This window comes from Mastomys coucha, unplaced genomic scaffold (genome assembly GCF_008632895.1).
Source record: "Mastomys coucha isolate ucsf_1 unplaced genomic scaffold, UCSF_Mcou_1 pScaffold21, whole genome shotgun sequence".
Lineage (NCBI taxonomy): Eukaryota > Metazoa > Chordata > Mammalia > Rodentia > Muridae > Mastomys > Mastomys coucha.
In genome coordinates, this window is record NW_022196904.1 from 177,706,759 (window position 1) to 177,728,342 (window position 21,584).

A 21,584-nucleotide genomic window follows, 5' to 3' on the forward strand; every position below is an offset into this window, starting at 1 on the left:
TAGCAGTTGAGAAAAATTCCTTTCTAGTTTGATCAATCCTTGTTTTCCTCGGCGCAGGCGAGGCGCCCGCCTAGCGCGGGGACAGGGAGTGGGGTCTCTCCGCGGCGGGGGCGCCCTGCGCGGGGCCTCCGGGGAGCGCAGAAGTAGCGACGAGGGGGTCAGGCCGGAGCACCTCCCGGGCTTCTCCCTCCCTCCCTCCCCCTCTGGTTGCCTTTTTTTTTTTTTCCACTTCTCTCCCTCCCCCTTCCGTTTCTATTTGTGAAGGGAGGAGGAAGGCAGAGGCGGGCTGGTGTCTCTGGCCGGGGACTGGAATTTCATCTGAATGACTGCCCCAGCGCGCACGCAGCGCCCCGGAGTCGGCCCGCCCGCGCCCTGCTACCCGCAGCCGGCCGGCCAGCTGGGGGACGCCCGCGCCACGGCCCGGGGATCGCGGGCGCGCCTCGCTCGCCGGCTCCGGCTCCAGCCAGCCTCGGCGCGGCCGAACTAGCTTCCCGTGCCCCTCGGACCTCGACCGGGATCCGGGCGAGGAAGGCGCGGCTCGCACCGGCCAGAAGGGAGCTACTGTCGCCGCCGAAGGAAGAGCGCGGCTCCCTGGCTCCGTGCGCCGCGGGGCGCGCCCCGATGTCAGCCGCGGGGCCGAGCGCAGGCCGCGGGCCGCCGCTGCCCTAGCCGCGCCGACGGGGAGGCGGCCTGTTATATGGAATTTGGACCACCGCGCTCCCCTCCAGGGCTGGTGCCCCGGCCGCGGCCCTGGCGCAGCCCGCCGCCTCCCGCTAGCCACTCGCCAGGAGGAGGAGACGCAGCCGGCGGCGCGCGCGGCGCGAGGACCCAGGCTCCCTCCTCTGGGGGGCGGGCACGCGGAAGGCGCTGGTGACTGAGCGACTGGCGCGGCCGGCGGGGACCGGAGCTCCGGGCTCGGTGGGTCCCCGGCTGTAGCAGACGGATCCCCGGGGCTGGGGAGTTAAGAGAGCTCTCCCCGGGTCCCCCCTGCCCGCAGCCGCCATGGCGGAGAACTGGAAGAACTGCTTCGAGGAGGAGCTCATCTGCCCCATCTGCCTGCACGTTTTCGTGGAACCGGTGCAGCTGCCGTGCAAACATAACTTCTGCCGGGGCTGCATTGGCGAGGCTTGGGCCAAGGACAGTGGCCTTGTGCGCTGCCCGGAGTGCAACCAGGCCTACAATCAGAAGCCGGGCTTGGAGAAGAACCTGAAGCTCACCAACATCGTGGAGAAGTTCAACGCCCTGCACGTGGAGAAGCCGCCGACGGCGCTGCACTGCGTGTTCTGTCGCCGCGGCCCCCCGCTGCCGGCACAGAAGGTCTGCCTGCGCTGCGAGGCTCCCTGCTGCCAGTCTCACGTGCAGACGCACCTGCAGCAGCCCTCCACCGCCCGCGGGCACCTCCTGGTGGAGGCGGACGACGTGCGGGCCTGGAGCTGCCCGCAGCACAACGCCTACCGCCTGTACCACTGCGAGGCCGAGCAGGTGGCGGTGTGCCAGTACTGCTGCTACTACAGCGGCGCGCATCAGGGACACTCGGTGTGTGACGTGGAGATACGGAGGAATGAGATACGGGCAAGTACACAGAACGCGCTCGAACGCACACGCACACGCGCGCACACACACACACACACACACACACACACATGGCCTGGGAGCCACCCATCCGAACAAGCTGACTCTCGTGACATTAGCCTAGAGGCTCTCCTCTAAACTCTTCCATGAAAGTTTTTTGGGGGGGGCAAGGTCCTGGGGAAAAGGCCCCGGCTGCTGGATGCATTCTCGCACCTGCGCTCTGGAGACCCCTCTTGCAAGTCATTTATGGAACTGGGGGAGGCTGTTAGAAGTAGTTTTTGAGTGTTGCTTTTCTGTTTTGCGCAGCCCCCTTCCCCCCCCCCCCCTGCATTGTTTCTGTAAGCTCTACGGGAAGTCACCAAGGCAGTGACCCCGGTCCTGCTTCTCCAGCTGCTGTTTATGTAATGAGTGTCCTGGTGCCGCTGCTGTGGCTGACATGATCCATGATGCTGGCATACCAATGAGGAAGTAAACAAAAGCAGCCATGTTAGTTTTAAGCTCTATTGGAAACACACTGGGGCTTGGGGGGCAGCTTCCGGAGGTAGAGCAGAACTCTGGCATCTGGCTGGGCAAGGCCTGGCTGTCCAGAGGAGTCCCCGACTATCAGCTCTTCCAGTCCATCCTAGTAGACGATCCCTGGGCTAATAAGGCTGTTCTCTATATACTTGTATGCTGCCTGCTGCGCCTGGCATGAACAAACCTCAAAGTATGTGTCTTCTTCACCCTGGGCTCTTTCCTCCCAGCCCTGCCCTCTTACACAGCCCTCCCACATTTGGGGAGGGGACGTGGAAGACGGAAAAAGAATCCTGTGGGTTTAAGGTTGAGCCGCGTTGAAATCTGGTTTCAGGCAGCTGGCTCCCCAGGGCTGCCGGCTGGGTGATTACGAACCGCACCCCCTCCCATTGTATACACCCTACTGCAGCAGCCAATGTCAAAACCGCCTTCCCCCTCTTAGGCCTCTGGGCCTGGCTAGGGAACTGGAGTGGGGCACACTTCCGTCCCTTTCACTGGAAGGGGGCTCCTCCCAGGTCCCTCTTGGGTCCCCTGCCCCTCTGGGTTGAGTCACACCAGAGGAAGGAGTAGATCTAAGACTGAGCCATCTTGAAAGCTCTTGCTAGGGGTCTTGTGATAAGGGAGCAAGGTTGGATTTGGTAAGACTAGGAGCGTGTGTTTAGGGTTGGGGGGCCCCTGGAGGCCAATGAGGCTGCTGCAGTATGAGGAAGCTGGGCCTGTCTAGAATGTAGATGGGGGGTTGTTTCCTTGGGGGTTGGAGACAAGGAGGGGACCAATCTAAATGAGTCACTGTTTAGCAATTAAAAACCACACATATACAACCAACAAAAGGCAGAAGGGCCACCGCAGGCTGAGGGCGGGGATAACAAAATTTGCTGTATAATTAGTTTGCAATTGCATGGGCCAGCTCTGGGGTTTTGTGCCAGGAGAGGCCTCTGGTTTCTTAAAGGAAGTGTGGGGGATGGAGACATGGAGCCACTCCTCCCCACCAGCTGGAAAAGGCCAAGTCCTGGGGAAGTGGAGGAGCCCTGTGGTCCTCCTCCCCTGACTCTAGTTAGGCAGAGCCCACACTTTACCCAGGATTGAGGCTGCTGCTATTAATAAAGATCATAGGGGTGGAGGCTGGGAAAGGCTGGAAAAAAGACGGCTATCCAAGTCTCTGTCCTGGGATTGGCTGTTGAAAGTGAGTAGAGGAGAAGAAAAGATAGGACTGAATGGAACAGTAGAGGATGCGCTATATTCCATGCGTCTGCACCCCTTAAGTGCTAGGGATGTCCTGGGGTAGGGATGAAAACTTAATTACACCTGGTTGGCATTAGGAGGGCATCCTTAGGTGTGTGTCTACCTTTACCCCCCAATGGGTATGCCTTGTCTTACTTCAGGATGGAGAGGAAAGGGTGGCATTTGCTTGTAGAATGTACCTGGGGATTCCTTTCATCAGGCACTGAACTTTGTCAGCAGCTCCATGATATGTGTGTCTTGTTGCCCGAGTGCGCGCGCGCGCGCGCGCGCACACACACACACACACACACACATGCGTGTGTGCATGTACGCATGTACTCTAGTGCCTATGGGGCAAGCTCAGAAATAGTGAGTTGCATTAGGGCCAGATGTGCAATTCTGGTAGCTCAGCATCTGTGCCTCAGGCTTATCTTCCTCCAGGTTCCTCACATCAGTTCCCTCTGGTGCCCCAGGCTTGAAAACCCTTGGTATCCCCTTATCACCCCTTATCACTCAAGTAGAAGTCTGACTTACTGAATGCAGGGGTAGGGTTCCCACTCTTGGGGAGAGGCTAAGCCTTGGGGAAGCTGACTAGAAAACCCTGCCTTCTCTTTAGGCTATCCAACAAGAGTGGGCTTTGCCTCAACTGGTTTTCTCTTGCTAGAGGGAGTCTGCTTGAAAGGGCCTTTGCTAGTACTGCGGAAAGGGGTATCAGAATTTTCCAAGGTATAGGAGCAGAAGCACGAAGAGCCACAAAGACAATCTATGTTCTGCCTGTTGTTTCTCAGCCACCCTCCCACCCCACCATGGCTTAGGGGCCAGGTCAGTGGGCTGGAAACACTTAACACTGCTGAGTGTTTGGAATGCTGGGTGCGGTGACCCACAACTTTAATCCCATCACTGAGGAGGCCGATGCAGGCAGATCTCTGTGAGTTCAAGGCCAGCCGGGATTACATAGTGAGACCTCGTCTCAGAAAAACAAGAAATAAGGACAACAAAAAAATCTACTTGTCACCAATACCATCATCAGCACTGACGAAAAACCACCCCTGCTTAACCCTTCCGGCAGCTCTATCTCCAAATACAAGCACCCACTTTTGTGTACTTGAGCCTGTGGCTTGGGTGGGGCATCAGGAAAGGGTGGTACTCAAGAGTGAGGCCCGAGCAGGCCAGGACATTGCCCCATTCTGCCTTTGAGAGGACTGGGTGCCAACCGGATGGGGCTGTGAGATGGCTCACTGGGACATACCTGTGCCCTCGAAGTGTTTTTTTCTTTGGGCGGTGGGCCAGGCTTGAGACATCCAGTGGGCTTAGTCCTAGCCTGAATTTTTGTCTGAATGTCAGGCAAAATCCTCTTTAAGTTTAAGGGTTCATCTTAGAGATAGGGGGCTGATGGGAGTTGGGAGGCACTCTTATGAACTTTCTCAACACAGAAAGGACCCAAGAGACGTCACGGTCACGTGTGTGAGGGGCTTTGCAGACGTGTATACTCTTGCATGGTTTTTGTGCTTCTGTGTCATCCGTGTCTAGGACCCTGGAAGCAGGCTGGGGGTGTTGGCCTGAACCGTGTGTCTTACACTTTCCTCTTGTGGAAAAGAGATATTCTCTGGGAACGCAGTCCCACTGCTGAGAGCTGTAGTTGGTTAGAGCGAGTATACCTCATGCCTGTGCTGGGGGTGGCGTGGGGGGGATACACAAGAACCTCCCCCTCCCCACGTAGAGAGAGTCCAGGTGTGAGAGGAAGGCCCAGAAGTCTCTGCTAAGCTGGGACTGGGGCTACAGCCTGACTCAGGGAGTTCAGGCCCACCCTTCCCTCTGCCAAAAGCAGGCAGAGTGGGGAAGCTCTGTGTGTGGGGAAGGGGGTGGTGTGAGCTCTGTCCTTTCCTTGATCATCCTGAGTCCTTAGAGAAGGGAACCTGTTTTGGCTTCCTCCCTGGGACCTAAGAGAAGCCCCAGGTCCATTCCCCTGCCTCTACCCCAGGATCCAGCTGACAGCCAGGAGCCTGTCAAACACTCCCATTAATTGTTCTACCTGCCAGCAGTTACGGACTCCGGGCATCTGTCTGTCTGTCTATTGTAACTAAAAATTTTTTTTTCTTATATGAGTATCTCCAAGAAAGGATGTGTGCATGACTGACTTAATTGGCTCTACTTTTCCTGTGTGACTTCAGAGTGAAGGAGAGAGTATGCTCATATGTTTATGTCTGTGAGAGAAGAGTGGGTGTCAGGGGAGATGGAAGAGGGGTACAGGGCAGGCTGTTTGGGCCTCACTAGTTATCCCTGCAAACTGAATTTTCTGTCCTTGGTTTCGCTCAGACTGCCACTTGCTAAGTCCTTGAACAGGTAAATAGGTGGGCTGTGACCCTGCCAGTGTCTTGGGACTTTCTTACCTGGGAATATTTGGGAAGGGAGAGGAGGCTGGGATCCATGTTAGGGTAAGCTGTCGCCTGTGGTGCTTGTTGGAGGTAGGAATGAGCCTAGTGGGTGCTGCAGAGCTGGGGAGTCGGGTGAGTCTGGGTGGGCAGCCCCACTTGGGCCTCTGCCCTGGGCTGAACAAGCAGGCCTGGCCAGCTCATCCCTGGCTCTGGGAAAACCTTCCTCCCTGGCCGGCCTGGCATTCAAACCCAGACAAAGGGGGGTTTTCTCTCTCGCCTCTTTGTTCTGCTGCCCCAGAGGCTGCTCTGTGCGCAGCAAAAGCTAATTCGACTCTGCAGCTGGGAAGCCCTCTCTCGCTGGTGGCCTGTGGGGATCGCTGAGTGTCCAGCTTTCTCCTTGCCCTGGTGCCTGTGCCCACCGTCCCTTATCCCTGGGTCTGTGGTTTCCCTGGCTTAGGGGGTTCACATGGTAGTCCATAGCAGGCACTGTGGCAGGGAAAGGGACTTTCTGGAGGGGACAGGAAAATGCTTGTGCCATGGAGCTGGGTCAAATTAGATCTTGGGATAAAGGATTAGATGGGGAAGGGAAGGGTAGTCTTGGAAGCCTGGGAAGAAAGTTTTACCAGGTTCTAGGCTGAATCTGGGAGCCAGCGCTGGCATGACCTAAGCAAGGAGATGTGTTCTTTCCCATCAACCTGGCCCCTTTCTTGTCCCCTCACTTTTACCATGGGGGCTGCCAGAGCCAACCTCAGCCTTACCTACAAACCTCTGCCCTGGCCCTCAGCCCATTCTCCCCTGACCTCCCTTCTCTTCAAGGTTGACTTGAAGGCTTATTATTATTTATTAACTTTTACACGGTCCTTACTTCCAAACCTCACCCGTCTGCCTGGTCTGGCCTGGCAGCAAAATACCAACAGGGCAGAAGTTCGGCCTACGAGTACCCCTCTGGGGTTGGGTGGAAGCAGGTCTGAGATACATGGGCCATGGAGAACATGGGAGTTCACAGGCCCACTAGATCCCAGAATGCTGAAGCCCAAAGGTAAAGAAACAGTGATCAAGTCCCACACTTGTAGGCTTCTCTAGAGACCTTGGTCCCTCCATTGCCTCTAGACTAGACTTGGTTCCCTCTTCCACACGCCTGAGGTGGGCCACAGTCCAGGGAAGCTTAAGGGGGGCGGGGGGAGTGGCACAGGCAGTTTAGAAGCCTCTGTTCCCTGTTTTGGGGTGCCTTGCTGGGACTCAAGCTGGGAGATGGAGTCCAGTCTCATCTGGACAAATAGGAACTGTGAGTCCCCAAGAAAGTGGGGAGATCCTGGGCTAGAAGAAGGCTGCTGGGAATGAGGAGGGATTCAGGCTGTGCCTCCCAAGCCTCTGGTCCTCCCAGCATCTTCCTGCTTGGTTTGGCCACTTGGTTTTTAGGTTTGTTTGTTTGTTTGCCTGTTTGTTGAGACGGAGTCTCACTATGTAGCGTAGCTCTGGCTGTTCTGGCACCCGATACACACCCACTCTGTAGACTTAGGCTAGCCTTAAACTCATAGGGATTTCCCTGCTTTTGCCTTTTCAAGTGCTAGGATTAAAGGTGTATATCACCATGCTCGCCCGTTTGATTTTTTTTGATTTGGTGGAACTGGTGTTGCTGTGGTGGACAGGCAGCATTTGCTTCCTGCCAATCTTCTCCGGTGCTTGAAGTAGCACCTCTCCCTATTCCCCTGGGTGCAGGGAAGCTGGGCACAGGGGCTTGCCAGCCCTGAGGGTCTCATTGGTGAGCTTCCTTCTCCTTCCTGCCCTGAAAAAAGGGGGCCTCCGAGGTGAGGTGACAGGGGAAACTAAGTCTCCCTACCTGTTGGAGTAACTGTCTTCACTGGGCCTTGGCTGGACCCAACACCTTCCTGCTGAAAATCACAGAATCTTCAAGCTGAGGCCCAACACTACCATCCCATTGTAGGGGTGCCTCCTGGGAATGAATGCCTAAGAGGAGGGAGTGGGCTGAGCAGGAACTGGAATGGATAGCAGTCATAAATTCCTGAAGGGCCTGAGTGGGGAAGCAGGAGGGGCCCTCACTGGCTTGCAGGGTAAGAGTCTTGCTCCACCCAGGAGAAGTTAGGTTGGTTAGAACCTTTGTCTGTGTGTCTTCTCCTTCCCCCAGACTCAGCCTGGCCTCTCTTCCTCATCTCTGTTCAGGGCCCTGATCATCCATGACTCGGGCAGACAGACATGGAGTGGCGAGAGCCTGAGCTGTCATGTCAGGTGGCCTGGACCCTGCTTTGTATGGGGGGTGCTTGGTTCAGTGTGAGTCACACCTATGTGCACACATTATAAGCAGCCAGCATGCTGTTTGTGCCCTATTTGTTATATAGGAGAGAGGGGAAGGCCTCCGTTTCCAGTGAGGCTTGTTCTTTAAGTGCGTGTGAGTGTTTTTGCCTGCCTGTGTGTATGTATACTGTGTGTGTGTGCAGTGCCTGCAGAGGCCACAAGGTGTTGGATCTGGGGTATTTACAGTTGGTTGTGAGTCTCTCTTAGTGCTGGGAACCATACCTGGGTCCTCCCCACCCAAGCAGCTAGTACTCTTAACTACTGTACTGCTTCTTTAACCCCCAGGGGGAAAAAATTTTTTTTTTGACACAGGGTTTCCCTGTATATCCCTGGCTGTCCTGGAACTCACTCTGTAGACCAGGCTGGCCTCAAACTCAGAAATCTGCCTGCCTCTGCCTCCCAAGTGCTGGGATTAAAGGCATGCACCACCACTGCCTGCCGCTGCCCCCCCTCCCCCAAGAAAATTTTAATGCAGACCTCTTCATTGTCTGGGGTCTCCAAAGATCCAATAGTCTTTACTTGTAACTGGGTGTAAATGTATGTGCACTTGGGGGTCTCAGGGCCCAGGTTGCTCCAGTGTGCACCTGGGCAGTCCTGTAGGCACCTCTGTTTCTACTCCATACAAGCTCTATTTATTGTCAATCTGGCCACTCTGGCTCACAAGGGCGAGGTCTGCTGGGTCACTGAGGGGAAGAGCCAGCTGGGACAAACTCCAGGCTTTCTGGACCTAGAAGGAGGGCCTTCCCATCACCCAACCCTGCCCTCAGCATCCCGCTCTTTGTCCCGTGGCTAGTGACCTCTCTAGAACAGATCTGCCTCAAGTTTTGTGCTGGCCTTAGTTTCCTCATATATCAAAAGGGTGGGGGTGGTGAGGAAGGAATTGTTAGGAGCCTATGTTGGGGCGGGGAAGGTGAGCAGGGGTTATGTGGTGAGACTAAAGGCCCCCACAGAGGAAGAGAAGCACTCCATGCTGGTGGTCATTTCTCCCTAGTGTCTGGGAGTTGCTTGGCAGAGCCTTGTGCTCAACCCTTGGATGCGGATGTTTCTGGAAATGTAGTCAACAACAACCAGGTCCTCCGGCCTTTTTGAGGTCTGACTGTGAAGAGAAGCAGCTGCAAAGCCTTTTGTCTTTTTGTTTTGTTTTGTTTTGATACAAGGTCTCCCTTTATAGCCAAGGATGACCTCAAACTTGTCCCTCAGGGTCCCCAGAGCAGAAACTAAGGCTTGGACCATCATGCCTAGCTAACACCAATCCTGATTTTCCACCACCACCCCTTTTTCTTATTTTTCCCCCTTCTGGTTCAGACTGGCCTCGAACTTACAGTGATCCTCCTGTTTCACCTTCATAGTGCTAGTACTTTGGGTGGGTGTTGTTGGCACATGCCTTTAATCCAAACAGTCTGGAGGCAGAGGTAGGCAGATGTCTTGTGAGTTTTCAGGGCTGTCCAGTGAATTCCTGGACAGCCAGAACTGTTACACAGAGAAACACTGTCTCGAAAAACCAAACAGACAAACAAACAAACAAACAAACAAACAAAAGAGGGTTGGAATTTCTAGAGAAATCAGATCGTGGTTTGGAGGGAAGTACAAAGCATCAGAACATGAACTGTAGCTGCAGGTCTGTGTAGAGCAAGTGCTTGTCAAGGCCCTGGGCTCCATCCTCGCTGTTGTAATGCCACAGTAACAGTAGGGGGCGGTAGCCTAGTGAGGGGATTCTAGGCTAGAGCAGCCACCTGACTTCCTGCGAGCGGCAACATTTTATGTACAATACTCCATACATGTAGCTTTTTTGGTTGTTGTTGTTGTTTTTGTTTTTTTCTCCAGTGTAGCTGTTGTTAAGCCCCTGAAATGAGGCTGGTACATCTGGAAACCTGAAGCTGTTCTCCATTTTTTTCTCTTGTTTTTTTGAGTCAGGGTCTCTCTATGTACTGGCTCCAGCTCCCAAAACTCCTGTGTCAGCTTCCCAGTGCTAGGGTTGCAGGCCAGTGTGTCTATATCTGCCTTACTTTATTTTGTATTAACATCAATGCAAAAAGTGGCTGGTATACTAAAGAACACAGCTATCCAGTCGGGCAGGATGTGACAGCTGACCGACCACATGACCAGGATAGGAAGGGACCCGTACCAGCTCAGAACAAACAGGGCCATGGAAAGTTCCTCAGAGTTGAGCCTCAGAAAGCAGACAAAGGAGGGGGTACTGCAGGAAATGACAGGAAGAACTGAAGTGTCCTGTGAGCACAGTGCAGGGCGAGGTCTCTAAGAAGCAGACAGTCACAGGACCTTCTAAAGGCAGGTGGGGATCCTGGCCCAGCCAAAGATGCATACTGTACACTAGCACACTAGCGGCTGGACTAGCAGCTGGATTGTTCCTGGCCATGCTGAACTATGTGAAAGGAGGCAATCATGGTGGGCGGAAGAGGCCTTGTCTGAAGAGGTGTGTTTGTGATGTGAGAGAGGCCTGTAGAAACAGACAATTAGCGACATTAGTAACCCTTGCAGAGGACCTGCATTCAAGTCCATTTCCAGGGGATCCAATCCCTTCTGACCTCTGCCAGCACCAGACAGGTACCTGGTGCACATAGATATGTACAAGCAAAACACTCATATACAAAAAAAATAAATAAATACAACATATTTTTGAGAGCTCAGAAAAGCAACTTGACCTGGCAGCAGATAGGTCTTGCAATCAGCAGAGTTGCTCTCTACTGGTCCTCCTGAGGGGCTGAACTCCTTCTCCTGAGGCCGGGGTGTAGCCTCAGGAACCAGGAAGGGTGGCCTCCTTGCTGAACTATAGAATAAGGCAAATGTAAGGCGAGTTCTGGGGCCTTTGTCACCTTGGAAGGCTGTCTGTCTGTCTGCCTCTTAGAGTGCTCTACTCAAGCTGGTGCCCCCAGGGAAAGGTTCCTGGCTTGGATAATCACAGGCCTCCTGCCTCATTACCTGGGATGTCACTTATTAGCTGTACAACTTCAGAAATAATATTTATTTTTAATTATGTAGATGTGTGCCTACAAGCACTGGTGAAGGCCGGAGGAGGAGGAGGCCCCCAACCACCTGTGAGCTGCCTGACACAGTGCTGGGAACCTGACTCTGGGTCTACCTACAAGAGCAGTGGGCCTTCTTTTGTTGTTATTGGTTTGGTTTGGTTTGGTTTGGTTTTTTGTTTCTGTTTTTTTCTGAGACAGGGTTTCTCTGTGTAGCCCTGGCTGTCCTGGAACTCACTCTGCAGATCAGGCTGGCCTCGAACTCTTGCCTCTGTCTCCCAAGTGCTGGGATTAAAGGTGTGGGGCACCACTGCCCGGCTGCAGTGGACGTTCTTGACCACTGAACCATCTCTTCGGCTCCATTGGCCAAATGACTGTGGCCAGGTTGTAAAACCTCTCCAGGCCTCAGTTTCTTCCTTTGTGAATGACCATAGGACAGTACTTACCTCATGGATGGCTGGGGTGACTAGACAGGCCCCCTTCTAGATGTAATGAAATGATGGGTCCAATAGAGAGCAGGGCCTTGCAAATGCTTTGTGTGCAGAGCCTGCCCTTAGAATGTCAGGGCTTGAATACACATGGGAAGACCCTTGGGTTTCCTGTTACTGAAAATTGCTGGTCCTGGGGCTGCTTGAGGGCCAGGGGAGAGTGGTTGGTAGAGATTTTAGGTCATCTTGAGTAAAAGGAACTCTGGGAAGAATCTGTTAACAAGAAGGAGATATGATGGCCGGCTAGTTCGTTTGGAGCAGCATCCCATTCTGATGACATTACTCCAACTGTCCCTACAGAAGATGCTGATGAAGCAGCAGGAGCGGCTGGAGGAGAGAGAGCAGGACATTGAGGACCAGCTGTACAAGCTCGAGTCAGACAAGCGCCTGGTGGAGGTAGTAAACCCCGAGCACAGGTGGGGTGATGGGGGTGCGGCGTCTTAGGTGAATTTCTTTTTTAGGGGTCTTGAGTCGCTCTGTGCCAGAGCCACCTGTCAGTCACTCACCTATCAGAATAGGAGCCCCACTGGTTAAGAGTGGTTGGCACATAGCCCAGCGCTATACAGGGGGAATTGGGGGGGGGAGGGTCACACCTTACCCTCAGAAGCCAGGGGGCTCAAGAGCCCAGACCCTAGCATCAGAAATGGAGTTGGGGTGGTGACATCAGCCCAAGATCACTCAGTACTCATGCGCCTACCCATCCTTGTCTCTCTCTGCAGGAGAAAGTGAGCCAGCTGAAGGAGGAGGTGCGGCTGCAGTACGAAAAGCTGCACCAGCTGCTGGATGAGGACCTGCGGCAAACGGTGGAGGTCCTGGACAAGGCACAAGCCAAGTTCTGCAGCGAGAACGCGGCGCAGGCGCTGCACCTTGGGGAGCGCATGCAGGAGGCCAAGAAGCTGCTAGGCTCTCTGCAGCTTCTCTTCGATAAGACGGAGGACGTCAGCTTCATGAAGGTGGGACTGGGGCCTGCTCTGCACAGCCCTGCTCCTCAGCTGCTTCCAGCCCAGGGTGCTCACCTCCCTTGTCTTTGGAGCCAGCCTGCATGGGCTGGGCTCTGCATGGGCCAGGCTCTTCCTGCTCTGCTTCCTGGGCCGTGACTACCAGTCCCCTATCCTTTATCTGTTAGTCCAGATTCTTTTGTAAGCTTTGAAAACTAAAAGAAGCAAGCACATTTTGGTACCTACCTCATTTAATAGCAAATACTGGGTAGAACTGGCATGGGCAGTTAACGGTCTCTCTATATTTCACATGGTAAGAAAATTCAAACAGGTTGCTGTGGAAGTGTTGCTGGGATGGACTATGATGTCCTGTTTGGATCACATGTGTAACATGATGGAGGAGAGCCAACATCCACTAGTTGACCTTTCTTCCCCTCCCCCTTTTCTTTCTTCTTCTTCCTCCTTCTCTTCCTCCTCTGAATCTTTTTTTTTTTTTTCCCGAGACAGGGTTTCTCTGTGTAGCCTTGGCTGTTCTAGAACTCACTTTGTAGTCCAGGCTGGCCTTGAAGTCAGAAATCCCGCCTGCCTCTGCCTCCCAAGTGCTGGGATTAAAGGCATGCGCCACCACTGCCTGGTAACATGATAACGACGTGAACATCATCACATGCTTCTGAAATCCAGATTTCAAAGGCCTGTTGGCCTAGGTGGTGTACACTGTTAATCCCAGCACTCAAAAGACCTGGGCAGGTGGATCTCGGAGTACCAGACCAGACTGGCTTACAAAGTGGATTCTAGGACATCTAGAACTACATAACAAAGAGGCCCAGCAAATGGCCTGGGAATCCTCTCCCAGATGTAAAGATACAAAGAAGAAATGGTGCCTGATGGGGGTATGGCTCAGAGCGTACCGTACTTGCCTGGCACAAAGCTCAGGGCTTGCTCTTCGGTGCCGTAGACTATGCCCGTTGCTGCACTCTCCTGTAATTCTGCACTGGGAAATGAAGACAGGATAGTTCAGGGTCATCCTGAATCTTAGTTCTAAGCCAGCCTGGGAGACATGAGGTTCTGTTTCGAACAAACACCAGAGCCGTGCCACCGCCATGACCCAGGAGGCACTCAGTAACCAAGCTGTTCTGCCACTGACTGACTGTTCTCTCCTTCTCTTGTAGAACACCAAGTCTGTGAAAATCCTAATGGACAGGTGAGCAGATAACCCCAGTCCTCCAGAACACATCTGAGGGAGGGCAGAGAGGGCCACGCCCACTGGTGGGGAGGAAGGGCGGGCTCACTGGTGATGCCTCCTCACAGCCCACGCCCCGTCCACTGCCCCCAGGACCCAGACCTGCACGGGCAGCAGCCTTTCTCCCCCTAAGATCGGCCACCTGAACTCCAAGCTCTTCCTGAATGAGGTGGCCAAGAAGGAGAAACAGTTGCGGAAGATGCTAGAAGGTGAGGGTTCAAGGCCCCTGGGCAGGGGTAAATGCCATCTCCCAGAAGCAGGATAGCTTACCACAGGCAGGCCTGTGCTCATACCCTGACTTTGCCACTTCTAGCATGGGACCTTGGGCAAGTGACATTACATGACCTTCCTGAGCTTCAGTTTTTGTGGTTTTGTTTGTTTGTTTTTGTTTGTTTTCGGTTAGAATATAAAAATAGTAAACATCAAGCAAGATGTCACATATTTGAACCCATAGAGGTTCAAAGCCCCCATGGGAGAGGAAACCTGGGTTGTTTGGGTTGGGAGCTGCAGCAACATTTATTCCAAACTTTCCACAGGTCCCTTTAGCACGCCGGTGCCCTTCCTACAGAGCGTCCCCCTGTACCCTTGTGGTGTGAACAGCTCTGGGGCAGAAAAGCGCAAGCACTCGACAGCCTTCCCAGAGGCTAGCTTCCTGGAGACCTCATCAGGCCCAGTGGGCGGCCAGTACGGGGCCGCAGGCACAGCCAGCAACGAGGGGCAGTCTGGGCAGCCCCTGGGGCCCTGCAGCTCCACGCAGCACTTGGTTGCCCTGCCAGGTGGTGCCCAGCCAGTCCACTCGAGTCCCGTGTTTCCCCCTTCGCAGTACCCCAACGGCTCTGCCGCCCAGCAGCCTATGCTTCCCCAGTATGGCGGCCGCAAGATTCTCGTCTGTTCTGTGGACAACTGTTATTGTTCTTCCGTGGCCAACCACGGTGGCCACCAGCCGTATCCCCGATCCGGCCACTTCCCCTGGACAGTGCCCTCGCAGGAGTACTCACACCCACTTCCACCCACACCCTCCGTCCCTCAGTCCCTTCCTGGCCTGGCAGTCAGAGACTGGCTCGACGCTTCTCAGCAGCCTGGCCACCAGGATTTCTACAGGGTGTATGGGCAGCCATCCACCAAACACTATGTGACAAGCTAACGCCAAGCAGGCAGTGGACGCTGGGGACCCTTCCCCCAGCCCCGGTGGCTCGGGAATTATGCATTCAGAGACCGGCCCTTCCCCCCCTCCTCTTTTCTTCTCCATTCCTCCACGTCATTTCTTTTTGGATTATGTTTTATTTAGGGTCCTGTTTTGATTTTTTTTTTTTAATTATGCATCTCCTCGATGAAGAGGTGATGGTGGGAAGTGGCCTGGGCAGGGGCTGCAGGTAGCCCTGGAGTTAGGACAATATCTTAACTCAAGGCACTGGGCTCTCTTTCCTTTTTGAAAAAATCCTACCCCCTTCCCTTCACACCCCCATGGCTGGAAGAAGCCTAGGGTGACAGCTCTCCTTGCTTACCCTGGGAGGCGGCCCAGCACCCACTGGCCCATTTCTCTTCCCTTCACTCTTTCTTCCTGGCAGTTTGATCACTGGTGGAGTAAAGAATGACCTACAGATTGTGGAGGGTTTTATTTGTTTTGTTTTTTAATTTTTTTTTTTAAACCAAGAATGATTTCTATTCAACATCTTCCCAGCGGGAGTTCAAGGCCACATCTCAAGCAGCCTTTGGCACCTTCATGCCTGAGTGGAATCTTTCAAAGCCAGGAGCCCCATGTCCAGGAAAAGCGGGAAAAAAGAACTTTGCCAATGATAGTGACCACAGTGAAAGCAAATAATAATAATATTAATAATAATAAAGAGAAATAAAAGAAATAATGAATAAAAACAAGAGCACAGCCCTTGTGGAGGTCAGTGGGGGAGGGGCTGCCTAGATGAGGTCCTCACCCGGATCTTGGCAGAGCAGCTTCCTACAGTGAGCACTTTATCCCAGTTGTGGACTTCCTGTCCAGAGCACACACACTGAAATCCAGTCTTCTAATAAACATGATGGCGCAGTGCAGTCTTGCCCAGCCTTGCCTCTTCCCCCACTGACCCTCTCAGGCCTAAGGACCTTTTGCCGTTGGTATGCTCGGGGCTCTCTAAGGCTGCCGCCTCGGCCCTCCTGTCTTGACTTCTGTCCTCCTGGGTCTAGACACAATTCCGGACTGTAAATAGCACTTCTCAGACACCACCTGCATCTGCTTTTCACCTGCGTTCATTGGATAAATACTTGAGCTGAGGGCCTTCCAGACCTGGCCCTATGAGATGCAGACCCCTGGCATCTGAGGCCCCGTCTGTGTGCTTGTAGCTAAGATAGGTGACGGAGGAGCATTTTTGAGTCTTGCAAAGTATACATGCTACAAGTATTAGACACATACTATATGCCAGGTGCTAGCAGGGCTGCAAACTCAGACAAAACAGGCCCTGTTGCAGGGAGAGGAGCACTGGACTCCTCCCTTTAATGACTTGGGACTTTGGCCCTGGAAGGAATAAAGTGGGTAAATAGGATTAAAAGGGGGGAACTAGAGAAATTTTGTTTTTTAGAGACAGGGTTTCTGTGTAGCCCTGGCTGTCTTGGGACTTACTCTGTAGACCAGGCTGGCCTCAAACTCAGATTCCCTCCTGAGTACTGAGATGGCTTGCTGGCTGGCTCTCAATTCTCGAAGGTTCTCTACCCAGCTGTCTGGTTGGTTGATTGGTTGCTTTTTAAGCCAGGGTTTCTATGTAGCCCTGACTGACCTGGAGTTTACTTTGTAGACCAGGCTAGCCTGGAACCCAGATCCACCTGCCTCTGCCTCCAGAGTGCTGGGACTGGAGCAGGCTGCCACCTCTGGCGCAGCTGCCTGTTTTTGCATGCACCCCTTAAAGTGAACCTGTACCTTTTTTCTCCTGTTTTCTGTGGAATCGGGAAACCTGGTACAATGTGGGCAGGGAGCCATAATGTAAGCACCTTGTGAGCTGCCTAGGCCTTGGTGACTTCCGATCACTGCACCTCAGAAAACCTTACTCCCAGGTGGGGAGTAAGGATGTGTCACTCCCCTTAGCCTGGCAGGCTGTTCAAAAGAAGGGGAGTGGAGAGTTTAGAAGTTAGCATCATGGCCTCTCCTACCCTAGGCTGGTTAGAAGCCAGAGCTAAGACAAGCCGCTCAGGTTCCTGCACCTGTTTGGGGCCGAGGGGAGGGAACAGATGTCTGAGACAGGTAGGACTGGTGGGCAGATAGACACGTTTACTGTATCGGCTCCTCTCACTGTCTAGTCAGGAGCTCTGGTGCACCCTCCGTGCCCAGAGCTGGAAGCCAAAGATCCAACACTGCCTAATTTCTCTCCCACTTGGTCCAACTTGTTTTGGCTAGTGGGAGGGGCCCTTTCTCCAGGTGCATTAACCAGATGGAGTCCTGGAGAGACACCATGGAAGATAAGTTAGACTGGAACCCCACCCCCAACCTCCTTTGAAGCCCACCCCCTAAATCAACTACACAGCTGTAGGCCCACAGTCTGTTTGGGCAGCCGGAGAAACAGGGAAAAACTCCATCCAGCTGTCCCTAGCTACCCAGCTGTCTTGGCTTCCCAGAAGCAGCTGTCAGCCACCACCTCCCAGCAGAGTGAGGGGCAGAGGCCCAGAAAGGGCTTAAGTGCCGCCCTCCCACCCCCGACCCGCGGCCCGGCCTGCTTAGGGAAGCAGGGAAGATCTTTTCCAATGGTTACCTGAAGGGCAGGCGGCCTTGTACCCCACAGGGGCACTGTCCTCTAGGCAGGCCCCTGTGCCCCTCATTCTCACCCCTTCTTGGAGGCCACCGTGCCTTCCCTTTCCAGGAAGTGCTGGGAGGCGACAGCCTTTTCCCCACCACCCCACAGACGGGGGCGGCAGCTCCTGTGGCCCAGATGCTCAGAGCCTGCGAGGAGGCCACCCGGCGGGGTGGTAGGAGGGGGGCGGTTTCCTCCACTACCCTGGCCTGTCGGCTCTTTTATGTCACAGCCCTCCCCCGACCCGGGCAGAGCCAGCAGCTGGCCAGGCTCCCGCCCCCTCCCACAGCCTCTCCCAGCTGTCCTTGGGGTGGGGCTGGGCAGCTGGAGAACAGCTGCAGGACAGGGAGGGGGCGGTTCTGCAACTGCCGGAAGCAGCTCTGGGCCTAAGAGGGAGATGGACTGAGGGCCAGAAGGGCTGGAGACAGTCGGCTCCTCCGCCCCCTTGTCCCAGGGTATTTGATCCCCCCAGACCCCAGATTTTTTAATACAAAACACAAAACCTCTTCCCACTCCAAATGATACCTAGGGGTCCAGGGCGCCCTGCGAAGGGCCATTTGAGCGACGGCAGCATTTTCCCTACACGGAGACCCCTGTCATTCTAACTTTACTTCTGAAGTCCTGTCCTGTTCACACCCTCCCACTCAGAGCCCAGTCATCAAACCGGATCTCACCCGCCTTCATCTTCTCCCTAACTGGAAACCGTTGGTTAGCAACTTCGGGACGGTACCTAGCCCCTGGGAGATTCCCCTACTAGAGCTCTGCATCCAGTAAATTCTGGGCGAGGAGGATTAGCAGGGTTAGGTTAGGAGGGTTAACGGTTGAGACTCTCCCTTCATCAGTAAAGGTTACCAGGAACACAGAGTGCAAGGAGATAGAGTCCATATACCCAGGGACTCTTGGGTACAGTCCTGGGACTGTGTTCCTGCCTTCCTAGGTGGCCTGGTGGAACTTGCAGCACATGAGGATCCAGCAGGGTCTATGCAACCAAACAGGACAAAACAATAAAGGAAGGCTGGGAGCTGGCTCTGGTCTTTAGTCCCAGCAGGGGAGGCAGAGGCAAGCAGATCTGTGTGTGTTTGAAGCCAGCCTGGTCTACAAAGTGAGTTCCAGGATAGCCAGGGCTGAAGAGAAGAAAAACTCTGCCTCAGACAAACAGATAACAGACAGACAAACAGAGAGAAGGGCCACCAGGCTAAGGAGGAGAGACCCTAGATCCTGACACTGGTCTAGAACCTTCTGAATCCTCCCTCTCTCTTCTTTCCTTTCTATGCCATTTTACTCTGTTTTTGTTTTTTGTGTTTTTTTGTGTTTTGTTGTTGTTGTTGTTGTTGTTGTTGTTTTGTTTTTTTTTTGAGACAGGATATCTATCTCTGTGTAAATCTGGCTGCTCAGGAACTCTCTCTGTAGATCAGGATCTGTAGGATCCTCCTGCCTGAGTGTCCCACCATGCCCAGATTTTGTTTGGTTTTCTTTTGTGAGACAGAGCCTCTGAGGCTCTAGCCTGGAGTTCACTCTGTGGACCAGACTGGGCCCAAACTTGTGAAGATCTTCCAGCCTTCGCTAACAGGTTCTGGTGCAAGGATTGCTGGTGCATGTCACGATGCCCAACTCTTTCTCTTTTGAGAGATACGGTCTCACTATGTACAATCTAGGCTGTCCTTAAACTCACAGTTCCTCTTGCTGCAGCTTGCCAAATACTGAGAGGACAGGTACCCATGACCTCACAGGGCTGGAGCCGGTTCCTGGGTTCCTTGAAATTAAGAAGGTAAGCTGCCCCCTGTGCCTTCTACTCTGAACAGAAGTGTTAAGGTGAAGGCCTTGAATGCAGGCTCTGTAAAGAGCTATCCTTCTAGAATTTTCTTTGGAGGCTAGGGGAAATGGGGAACACACATCAGGAAGTGCTGTAGTGGCCTTTAGGGTTGAAAGGTGAGAAAGGAGGGCAGCAAGCCAGAAAGGCCTGGCGCCAAGAGCACTCACCTCATCCTTGTATTTTTCTCTCTCCCTTCCACCTGCTCCCCAAAGCCTTCTCCTTCAGGGCAGGATGAATTCCATCACACAGAGGCCTAAACACTGTAAGATCACAGCAACAAGATGGATTCCAGTAGTCTTGAGGAACTCACCTTGGCAGACGGCTGGCAGCCATCTTCCATGTTGGAGACATCTATCTCTTCCACAGTGAAAATACAAATTTGGTGACTAAACCCGTCCGAGAAGGCCCAGGGCTGCTTTTGGCCGTGGTGGACAGTGGACTTACCTCAGAGCTCTGCACTGAGGGCTTCTGCCTGTTCCCTCCACAGGAGACCCATTTTCTTTAATTGCTGTGTGCTTAATTTCTCTCAAATGCAGCAAACTAGGCTATTTATGACTTCTCCTTGTGTTAGATCTTCAGTAATTGGGTCTTTCTTGAAAAGGAACCCATCTGCTCTGTGCCCTAGGTTACTTTTCATTATTTACATTGAGGTAACACAGGGGTGATATGTGGGATGGTGTGCCATTTATAGAATGGAGGTGAGGGGTGACAGGCACTATCTCAAATTGCATGTCAGAACTAGAATAGGGGGACAGTTTCTAAGAGCCTAGTGTTAAGAGCAATGTGGATTTCTGGTCTACCTAGGGGAAAAAATGGCGGGGAGTCATTTGACATACGGATATCCTGTTTGTCAGTTGGATGTTGGTATCAAACACTGTCCATATGCGTCCCTGCTGCAGGGCACCAAACAGAAGTAGGCATAGATGCAAATGGACAGCTTGTAGCCTAATGGGGATCTATCAATGAGCCATCCCTGCCAGCTGTAGCTCCCCAGGTTTTACCATTAAACCATATACTTAGGGTCAGTCTTCCAACAGCCCACATGGCCCCAGGTCCCCGTGGCTTTGGAATTCAGACCCTTCCTTCTCTGTAGCATCAAAGGTTCATTTCCTGTATGTGCTGTTGCCTTTCTTCATATTCTAATTGTGATTTACAGGGCTAGAGACATGTCTCCGTGATTCAGAGCATGTAGTGTCTGTAACTCTAGCTCCAGGCCAGAGCCTCTGCACATACTGATACACAATTTAAAGAAGAAAAAGACAAAGAAGAAGCTGGTGGTGGTGGTGCACACTTTTAGTCCCAGCACTCGGGAGGCAGGAGGATCTCTGTGAGTTTAAGGCCAGCCTGGGCTACAGAGTGAGTTCCAGGATAGCCAGGGCTACATAGAAACCCTATCTCAAAAAATAAAAATCTAATTGAGGCTTGGTGGTGGTGGCGCACGCCTTTAGTCCCAGCACTTGGGAGGCAGAGGCAGGCGGATTTCCGAATTCTAGGCCAACAGGTCTACAGAGTGAGTTCCTGGACAGCCAAGACTACACAGAGAAACCCTGTCTCGAAAAAAACAACAAAACAAAACAAAACAACAACAAAAAATCTAATTGTGGTTTATATGTCAGGGTACAAGCTTTAGGGCTTACATTTCCAGCTAAGATATGACTCCCTGTGGAAACAAACAATATTAGTCATCTTTGATGGTTCAGAGTCTAGCATTGTGCCATTCATTCATTCAGACAGCCAGCCAGCAAATATCCACTGAGATCCTTTTGGTCTTGGGCATCACTCCAGTGTTAGAATGCCACTGAACATGACCTCTGTCCATCTTAGAGTTGATAATCTAATGAGGAAAAGGCAGATGACAACAATAAATAAGTAATCATGGGTTATCGGCAAATACCACCAAGGAAAATGAAAGTGAGTTAGGGGAGGGGCTATGAGAAGGCACAGAGATCTATAGGTTCTTATATAGGGAGATGGGTAGGTAGGCTCTACTGGGCAGAAAACTTCAAGAATACTGGGTGGTGGTAGCACACACCTTCAATGCCAGCACTTAGGAGACAGGTGGGCAGATCTCTGAGTTTGAGGCCAGCCTGGTCTATAGAGCAAGTTCGAGAAGTTCTAGGATAGGACAGCCAGAGCTAACCAGAGAAAACACTGTCAAAAAGAAAGAAAGAAGGAAGAAAGGAAGACAGAGAAGAAAACTTCAAGAATGTATAGATGTGAGATATTTGAAGCAATAGCAAGCAGGGCGGGCGGGAGAAATGAGCTTGCTGCTTTCCAGCAGAAGTTCATTTCAGGAAGAGTCAGGGGGTGAATGTGGTTGGAAAGAGTGAGGGAGGAACAGGGATGATGAGGTCATC

At 53.0% G+C, this 21,584-nt stretch overlaps 1 protein-coding gene across 1 annotated transcript; it reads left to right on the forward strand.

The window, feature by feature from the left end:
• The first annotated feature begins 237 nt into the window (after positions 1-237).
• Trim8 (tripartite motif containing 8) lies at positions 238-15,690 on the forward strand. Its single transcript, XM_031390575.1, has 6 exons — positions 238-1,572; positions 11,767-11,862; positions 12,186-12,419; positions 13,574-13,605; positions 13,738-13,853; positions 14,181-15,690. Exons 1-6 carry the CDS (start codon positions 1,003-1,005, stop codon positions 14,786-14,788), a joined length of 1,656 nt encoding a protein of 551 aa, XP_031246435.1. The 5' UTR covers positions 238-1,002; the 3' UTR covers positions 14,789-15,690.
• Positions 15,691-21,584: the final 5,894 nt, after the last annotated feature.